At 36.5% G+C, this 9,975-nt stretch overlaps 1 protein-coding gene across 1 annotated transcript in view; it reads right to left on the bottom strand.

The window, feature by feature from the left end:
• Positions 1–249: 249 nt before the first annotated feature.
• The window catches only part of LOC113234320, a 28,311-nt gene continuing 18,585 nt past the window's right edge, over positions 250–9,975 (bottom strand). Inside the window, exons 10-12 of the mRNA XM_026469622.1 lie at positions 4,418–4,629; positions 592–681; positions 250–286 (exon numbers count right to left, since the gene is read on the bottom strand). Of these exons, the coding sequence (XP_026325407.1) occupies positions 250–286; positions 592–681; positions 4,418–4,629 (339 nt within the window). The remainder of the gene's footprint in view (positions 287–591; positions 682–4,417; positions 4,630–9,975) is intronic.

Here is a 9,975-nt window from a genome sequence, read left to right as displayed (position 1 = left end):
CACTTTTTAGCGCGGACCCGACGTCCATATAATTGTAAGTCAATGTATGCAGCCGTAAACAAAAGCATCACAATAATTATAAACAATTAAACAGCGTTACAAAATGAAATGAATTGATACAGGATTACCATAATGGTGGATATCATAATTTAATTAGATTCGATAAATAAATAGCCGTAAAGGAATGTACGCATTAATCAATTAGTCTTTATATTCCATAAAATCGTCAACTGAGAAGAACAAAATGATCTAAAAGCCGCCTATTGTGGAAGAGACGTGAAGTGATCTGCACACATAGCATAAGAATTACTTTGGAAGCGTTTTGTTTTTGGTATTGTGTCTAGTATTTCTTTATTTGGGTTTCTTGGACTTCTAGCAGTTATGTTCTTTCGCTATTATACATTTTGATTGATTTAATTTTAAAAATATACCAACCTCGAGAATGTATAGGAATGGGAGAGGTAATATACTTAGCGTTTTTAAATAAGGTCGATATGAGACATAGTGCGCTACATTGCAGGTGTTTAGATTACGAAATCAGAACATTTTTATGATATGAATTGTGCCCTTCCAGTGCCCTCCTAAACTTACCTCTTATAGTGTTCATTGTCGGGATTGGTTTTCTTCGCCTTACGGTCTTTGAGTTCGCGATGTTTGTTGGCTTCGTTTTCAGTTAATTCTCTGCAAACATATTTTTGATGAATACATATCTTATAAATTTGATAATACATATTCAGGGCACGTTGCTGATACCGTCAACACAGAACACATGAATTGTATAAAATATGTCACATTTGTGTATTTTGGAACATAATTTATCATATTGTGACGATGTGACCTCCTTACATCGTCATCCCACCTTTGTATCATCTTTAACTGGTTGCTGGTCACTTGTTTTCAAATTTTGAATCGTTCGTTAATTCCTTTGCCTCCCCATTCTGATTTTGTTTCGTACTGTCGTCACTTCCTGCTCAATCATCTAATTTTTATCTTTTATCAGTTCTCAACCTAAATCATGTGTCAATTTTAATGTCAATACCAACCTGTAATTCTGTATAACTCGGCCCTATTGGGGTAAGTGTTAACTTTATCCATAAGCATGTCCGTATGTAGTTAAGTTAGGGAGTGTTTTATAGTATCGTACCAGTGTTTTATATATTTTTTCTTGTTACAGCCTTTCTTTACCTATAAACTATGGAATATTTTTTTGTGGACCGAAGTATCCTATCTGGTCACAACCTGTTCAATATCTTTCAGAGAATTCTAGAAAACAGAGTACTAGAGCAGAGAATGAGAGTGAGTAGCAAAAAAACAGAGCATCATTGCATGGGTAGAAGAGTAAATAAGATCGGGCTTAGTACAGCACCTTGGGGGACGCCAATATTCTTTACATACATTATGTGAATTTTGAAATAGCTTTTTACATTGTCACTCTTGGCGCTTTATCCTCTTAACGTTGTCAGAATTGTATGCTTTGTTTGTGTCCTCTACTTCACCAAAGTAAAACCTCAGACAACATATTACGTTACTTAATGCTTAAGCGGATTTGCGCTCTGCATCTGATTCTTATTAATACGAGACTATATAAATCTTTCGGATCTCGGAAAAACAATCGGATCCACTTCGGATGTTACTTGTGCACGAAGTCCGATTAGAATCCGAAAAAATACGAATATCGCTGGTACGAGTAGAGTCAAAATGATCCCTGTGACATTTGGGACCGTCATTTTTCGGATTCGGAACTGATACGAAACGGATGCAACTAAAATTCTTATTCATAAAAATTTTTATTGTACTAATAAAAGTCATATAAACCACGACACAACATCGTAATTAAGTTACACTTAATCAAATGCTGAGTCTTGACACTTTAGATGGTATCGTAAAAGATACGCAATCTGAATCACATCTCAGCCGTTACGCCTTTTTTACTAGTATATTCTTAGTACCAATGAATCTCGACAAGTCGCCGGATATCGGGAGTATTCTTTGTCGGTCTAATGACAATCCTAGTGCACAAATAAATAATAAAGACCAAGTGCTGGTACTCATTTTTTTTTGCGAGAATGGCGACTGAAGGGTCAGTTGGCGGCGCGGCGTGTCGTTATACCGCTGGGCAATTTTCAAGTTTTGAGATAAATGTAAATTTAATAATATAGGGTTTCAGTTGAAAATCAAACTTTAGCAGGTTCTCTGTAGTATTTAAGAGAAATATCTCCATATAAAAATTATACATAAAGTTAGACATTTTATTCTTAAATAATTCGTATATATTTTTAGCGTAATTTTAGCGTATTTTTTAGGATTTTTTATGTTTTTTTTAGGTTTTTTTCGTATAACCATCGAATGTATAACCAGAAATAGAGACCAAATATCATTTAATTTGTTTGTAAACTATTCTGCCATATGATTACTGTGACAACTGCGCTCCGATTGGCCAGCCCGAGTTCGAAACAATTGACGGGTGTCGTCAATGGTTTCACTTCAAATCGACCAGTTAACTTGAGCTTTGCTATAATGGACGAAAATTGCAAAATTACATATTTAATATTTAATTACCGATGACATGTGATTCCGTTTGTTTTGTAATTAGATGTTTTGCTGTTTTTCCCACACCACCGAATAGAACTGCACGGCATTGTTAGAGATATTATCTTGATTACAATAAACACAGAATATTTTTTGGAATATACGAAGACATACACACAGGTATGTAGTTGGCCTGTCTATATTTCAGTGCAAACGAGAGTTGATATTTATAAGAGCTGTATCGCTAATGTGTTACCAGGAATATATGGCCCTTATTTCGTCTCTATTTCTGGTTATATATTCGATGCGTGTAATGAATTAGTACATTCTTCAGACAACATCCTTAGAGGTGTATCGTATATTTTTTAACCGACTTCAAAAAAGGAGGAGGTTCTCAATTCGACTGTATGTTCTTTTTTTTTTGTACGTATGTTACGCGATAACTCCGGTATTTGTGAACCGATTTTCATGATTCTTTTTTTGTTGGAAAGGGGGTATTTCCATAGTGGTCCCATTTCATTTTGAAGAAAATCATCCACCTCAAAGGGTGGCTGTTCACGCATGAAGATTCATTGTTATAAATAGCGCCTAACTTTAATTTAGGAGCAATTACTTTTAGCAATTATTTAGTTGATTTTGCTATTTCTCCAATTCAAGGCGTTTTTCTCTCGATATACTTTGAGTAGTGTCGTAGTGAGAACCTATTTTTATTATCTCCAGTATCAAGTCCTGTAGAGTGGCGAATTAGGGGATATTTCAATGAAACTTAGCAAATAGACGTAATTCCACGTACTTTTGAGGTCGGTTTTTTTAGTACTCTGTACTGAGATTATTTATAAGACCGTTAGTTAATATTATTTACTATCTAAACCATTTGAACTAGCAAAACAGTTTCTCCCGCTTCTCCTCCGGTGACTGGCCTTAAAGTCAAATAAAGCAGTAGAGCTTTTTGTGAAAGACAGTCCAGGGCGTTATTGCTACCTTACCTATTTCTGCCCCCAAGCAGTAACGTGAGTATGACCCTGAGTGGTATATCATAATCATTTGGGGTAACGGCATAGATTTCAGGAAAGTTTTTATAGCACGGAAGAGGTGTCCGAGCTATCTGTAATTTGGCACCAGATGTATCATGTCGCCCCGTTTAAAATTACCCCTGCCATGTCCTATACATGTATACTCGAAGCTGGCATATTTATAAGATAGAATCAACAAACATTTGTACTGGCGAAGGATGTAACTGCTAAAAGTCTGAGAATACCCCAAACAAAGTGACACCTGGCACAATCCCTAACACGAAACGTTTCCAAAGTAACAGTTATGCAATGTGTGGAAAAGTTTTTAATAAAATACCATATTCGATTTAAATCCCTTCCTTTCGCTACATTTAAAAGGAGATTGCACACTTGGCTTCTAGAACAGCTATTCTACTCGATTGACGATTTTTTCAAAGATAAAGTTCGTTGATTACAAATTGATGCATATGTTAATCTTTGAATTACTATATTATCTTGTTTTTAGTTCAATCAATTTCTTAATGTATTGCATTATTTGCATGCTCTTATTTAAGGCTAAATAGGATTAAGCTCTCCAAATCAATTTTACCACCAACATTTATAATGTACCCACCCTATTTAAAGCAAGTAAATGATATTCTATTCTATTCTACTGCAACATTGACTTACAATTATATGGACGACGGGTCTAATACAAAAACCACGAAAAAAATGTCCCAAGTACAAATGTTATGGGGTAGGCGTGTTCTTCAGTGCTGCCTTTGGATTTTTTTTGTTTTATTGCGCTACGAAAGCTTTTGCAACTGTTTTACGAACGAGTGATTAAAAAAAAATGACAAAACCTTCTGTGAACCCAAGATAGAAGCCGGGCTCACCTTTTTTCACCGCTGGCCTCAGGGTCCTTTGAAGTCTTTGCTTGGTGCACCTTCTCGCTCATTCTCTGCACGACGGACTCTATGTCCCTCATTCTGGTGCCGATGGCGTCGACCAGTGCCTGCAAATTTCCAGCCTTTTCCCCTTTCTTCTCCGGTTCCCTCTCCGCCGGTTCTGGCGTGTTGTACGAACCGATGGAGTCCTGAAGGGACATCTGTCGTAGAATTTCGAATTAGTGCCTGTTCACAGGCGTGTTACATCAGCGATAGCTTCAGCGCTGATGCTTCGTTTTGCAAAACAATGTTACTTTTAAAATACCCGACACCTATTGACATGGAATTTCCACCATCAAAGCTTATTATTGAATATCACCATGTTTTACAATCGTGAAATACAGTTTCTTTTGTGAAATTACTCCATAACTATAGTTTGGTATAATTATTAATACAAAAATCGAACACAAAGACAAATTGCTTCGATCTGTTTGGACTTTACGAATTTCTCTATCAAAACCTCCACATAAATACGTAGTGTCAACTTTATTTATTGGCCATTTTCTGTCATTTTTGGAAACAGACATATTTATTTACTAAAAGATTACCTATTACTAGTCCGAAATGACATTTTCCAGAAATAACGTTTGGTTTTATAACCTTTGTTTTATAACCTCGAAAGTAATTTTGAGAGGAAAATGGTTTTTCTTTTAAACCTAACTTAACCTAACCTAATCGTGTCTTTGTGATAAACATTCAACATATCCTGAAAGAACAACGACCCTGGAAAGCGATCTTGTCGTATCTCGAAAAATGGCAAAATGAGTTTTTTATATATTTGGAATCAGAAAAAAATTGCGTATTTTTTGGTCTAGGTCTCATAATTGTACGACGATATTTTTTCGTTATACGACGTCGACTATTGACCCTGATTTTTTAACACACGGAACAAAATGGTGTAAATAGGAAAAATTTGCTATTTTTTATGATAAAATAGATACACCAAGAATTTTGCTTACATTTCTTTTTGAAGTTGAGATACACGGTCCCCGTTTAAATGTTTCGCAATACTTACAGCATTTTATCGTGGCCAACCAACTATGGTTCACCGAGATGCTCGATAATTGTAATTAGTTGGAAATGCAATAATTCAATTCGCTCTGGGCTAATTGAAGTTACGATTTACAACTTTATAACTCAGTGAATGTGGCACTAGAATGCACTTAACACATTTTAATAAAGATTGAAATTATATACAATTGTTTTTAAACTAAATAAAAGTCCCCTTTCCCCCTTCCCTCCTTTAGTTACGCTCCTTCACGATTGTAGGGCAACAGACGCGCGGGCGCCGAAGTGAGAATGCATTTATGTGGTTGGCGAATTTTTTGTGTGTTTAATCTGAAAAATACAGAAGATCAAAGGTAAGCCAATTTCATACCTAAATATGACAGATCGACCAATTCTAGTTGCTGCGAAAGGTTGAATATCTCTTTGTGGTGTCTTATACTGTGATATCGTGTAGGTTCCTTTATTTAGTAATAATGTCTATTACCGATTGATCAGTGCCTTGTTATCGCAGACGAATTCTTCGAGCTGCCGCCGCCGCCATAGCCGGGGTCCCGTGAAGAAAAAGATACGCAGTACTGGCCCAAAAGCCGAGGTAATTAATTTTACGTTTTCATAATTAACAAAACATATTCTGTACTAAATAAAGTATACATCTCTCTAAATGCAACACAACAAAAGAGAAAAGCCGCTTTTCGACCGCTTCGATCCCCGGTAGGACCAATTTGGGAAATGAATATTTTGTAAATTGGTTCTGGCCTGGGTGTTAATTCCTGTACTCTAGGTTCCGGGTTTGATTCTCGGTACACGGTAAACTTGAGAAATTAACTTTTCAAAATTGTTTTATGAAGGTCTTACATATACACACACACAGTGCACATTCACAGAGTTATTATTATCAATTCTTCTTCTTCTTCTTTTTAAAGTGCCTCTTCAATGCGGAAGGTTGGCCGTCAGCTTTCTGGATCCGTCTCTATCAGCAGCCAACTGAAACAGCTGTTCGACGGAGGCAATGCCGGTCCACTCTCTAATGTTCCGCAGTCACGATTTCTTTCTTCGCCCAGCGCGTCTCTTTCCCTGCACCTTGCCCATCATTATTAGCTGTAGCAGCGTGTATCTATTGTTCCTGATCACGTGACCAAGATACTTTATTTTGCACCTTCTGATAGATGGCATCATTTTCAGGGACATATGAACACGCTGAAGCATAGTTTCGTTCATACCCTCTGCGTTCAACCAATGCGACGGTTGCAGGCGTCTTGTAGTGTCTTCTTTTAAGGTCCACATTTCGCAGCCTTACATAACGTTAGGCCAGATGTAACATAAAAGTAACCTGACTTGGAGCTATATGTTCAGTTTACGACAGCACAGAACTTTCCTCATGTTGTTAAAAGAGGCTCGAGCAATTCCTATCCGGGTCTTGATTTCCTGATCAGATTCCCATGCTTCATTTACCCAAGCCCCCAAATACTTGCACTGTCGTATCCGCTATAGTCCTTTCCCAGCTACAGATATGTTAGGGCTCAAATCCGGATTTCTCGACACCACCATGAGCTTCGTCTTGTTTATGTTCATTTATAAACCAGCTTTCTCGCTACATTCATTATCCTTATTTACAATTGCTTGCAATTCGGTCTCTGATGCTGCAATGAAAATAGTGCCGTCTGCATAACGCAAGTTGTTAACGACTTTGCTTTTGATCTTTATTCCCACTTCAAGGTTTTCAAGCGCCTTCGACATCACAGCCTCCGAGTAAACATTAAAAAGCAGCGGAGCCAGGATGCAGCCCTGCCGGACCCCACGACATATCTCAACTTGATCGGTTTATTTATTTAAACCTCACTCTCAACTATTATCGTGGCCACTTGCTTCTCATACAGGTTACGAATGACCCTGACATCCCTATCATCAAGACCAATGTCACATAAAAGGCCCAAAAGTTGTGGATATTATCAATTAAATACATGAAAATATGGGAATAATTTTTTATGACCCACGAGGTATTTGAACCCACGGCCTGAAATAAACCACGTCCACGCTCTAACCAATTCATAGTCATCTGTGTGACGTCCGCGTGATTGTTCCAGGCCGCGGGTTTAAATCCTTCGACAAGGTTCTCCTTGAGACAAGATAAATGCAACCGCATTTATCTGACAACAGAAAACCCAGACCACAACCAATTTTTTGTAACAGTAGAGCTCCTTGTGAAAGAGTTCGTCCAGGGAGGTACTGCCACCTCGCCTATTTCTGTCGCCAACGTCTGGCGGGTTCGATGATGAAGGGTAAAGGTGCTGGTGAAACTGCAAGCAAACGAGACTTGCCAACTTTAGGTGACGGGCGCAGGAGCAGTGCTCAAAGTGGTATTGCAATTGTTATGGGTGGCCGTGTCGCTTATCATCAGGAGCATGACTTGTTCGTCCCGTAATTTTTATTATAATAAAAAATATTTGAAAAATTTATTTCCCAAATTGGTCCTACCGGGAATCGAACCCGGGTTTGATAATTTATTAACAATCAGGTTAAATAAGAATATACAACTGATAAAATAAATACTTTTGTAAGTACGTTGCTATCATTATTATTATTATATTATGAGCCTATACTGTCCCCCTCCTTCCACACTTCTCTGTTTCGCGCCACTGAGATTCAGTCTTTTAGGCGCGCGTCTAGCTCGTCTCTCCATCGATTGGGTATCCATACTGTGGTAAATTTCGTCTACGACCACCATGCAGCAGACGTGATCCGTCCAGTCTCACTTTAGTTTACCCGCTTGCTAACCCACATCGGCGTTAGTATAAAATTATAAAATAAATTGTAGTTGTTCATCTAACCGATATCTGGGATTTTATAATACTCTATGTGAGTACCGAGCTATAAAACCGAGAAATGTTAAAGTCACGTGTTAAGCCCATTTCAGTAAAATCAAATTTTAAGAGGCTCCCATGTAAACTTGTCAATTTCGACATACGATACTTTAAGTAGGAGGGGTCAAAGTAATAGTATTGTATGTACTTATTTTAATTTTACTAATTTTTATTTTAGATGATAAAACGTCGAGCTAGGAAGGAGGATTTAAAACCGATACAAGGCATTACTTAAAAAACAGCAAATTTGTCGGCTTAGGATGTGATTTGTTGAAAATTACTATGTCACAAGTTATTGCAGAAAATTTCTTAATACCAAACCTGTTTGGTCAGAAGTGCCAATAAAGCCAGAACAATTGGTTCTTTTGTTTTTCAGATAGAGACTGATTTGATTTCATTGTAACAGCGTACAAAGTGCAGTTTTTCATTTTAATTTTAATAAATATTGACGGCATTTTAAATGAAGCAGAGCTGTAGTTTTATTCATATTTAAAACAAAATCTACCCTATATCTAAAAACTAGATTAGATAGGTACATCAATAAAATGGACCTATATATTGGACTCCAAATTAGTTAGAGCAAAATCACTTCTTGAAAGTTGTGTGGTATTTTGTTGCGCCACATGTTACAATTTCGATATAAAGCAAAATTGCTGCTTGGTTTTGAAAATGCGATTGCTGTAACTAGTATAAAACCCATGTTAAACCAATTTTAGAATAATTTCGTCAATGCTATTTGATGGTTGTTCCGTTTATATACATCATACTTTAAAATTGACTTTCTACTAATTCAAATTAAAGACAAATAATTTTTTGAAATAGTTTTTCGGCTCTGGTGTAAAGTCCTATTTTTCGAGATACCACAAGATCGCTTTCCGGCGTCGAAATGTTTCGTTATAATTCGGTTTTCCGTGTAATGAAAATTCGAACCAAAACATTTTCGACTTTGTGATGGGTTACCTTACTAAAATGCTTAAAAAAAAATAAAGAAACAAAGTAAAAATAGAACAGGTCCAAAAATTAAGTTAGTTGGCTTAGTGTTGTTGCAGTACTTGATGCAGATCTTTATTTTAGATCTAGGTTTTAACGACTTTAAACTATGAACTTTTTAACTTTATAGTTTACATTATAAATGTCATATAAATACAATTACATGTAATTTTATACTACTCTTCGAAATGTGAGCGTCAGTTTACAAAATAATGAAGAAATAATTATATAACAGTGAGTCATAAGCACGTAATAGTGTAAATATACAAAACGTGATAATTAATGAAAGTAGTAAATAATTGAATTAAACTACAATGTCCAGTGTATACAGGAAATGTCAACATGGATTCTTAATTACTAATAAATGTGTACTAAAGTATAATAATACGGTGAATCTGAAATTCATTTATAAATATAATAATTTGATTATTTATTAAGTACTTTGAGGGTACTTTGTTACTGAGTAAAGGAACTTTTCCAATAAAAGGTTCTTAAGTCTGCACCTGAACGTTTCCTCACAAGATTCATTGTTTAGTTCGGCAGATAGGAGGTGCTCGTAGTAGGTCGGTCCTTTAATCCGCGGGTTTTTCTCTTGTAGTGTAATGCGACGCGGTACTGATCGGAGTTGTCCCGCACCATGGAGGCCAC

Source organism: Hyposmocoma kahamanoa, unplaced genomic scaffold (assembly GCF_003589595.1).
Source record: "Hyposmocoma kahamanoa isolate Upper Pololo Valley unplaced genomic scaffold, ASM358959v1 83, whole genome shotgun sequence".
Taxonomy (NCBI): domain Eukaryota; kingdom Metazoa; phylum Arthropoda; class Insecta; order Lepidoptera; family Cosmopterigidae; genus Hyposmocoma; species Hyposmocoma kahamanoa.
The sequence above is the reverse complement of the archived record's forward strand: the minus strand, read 5'-3'. Positions and strand labels throughout refer to the sequence as shown.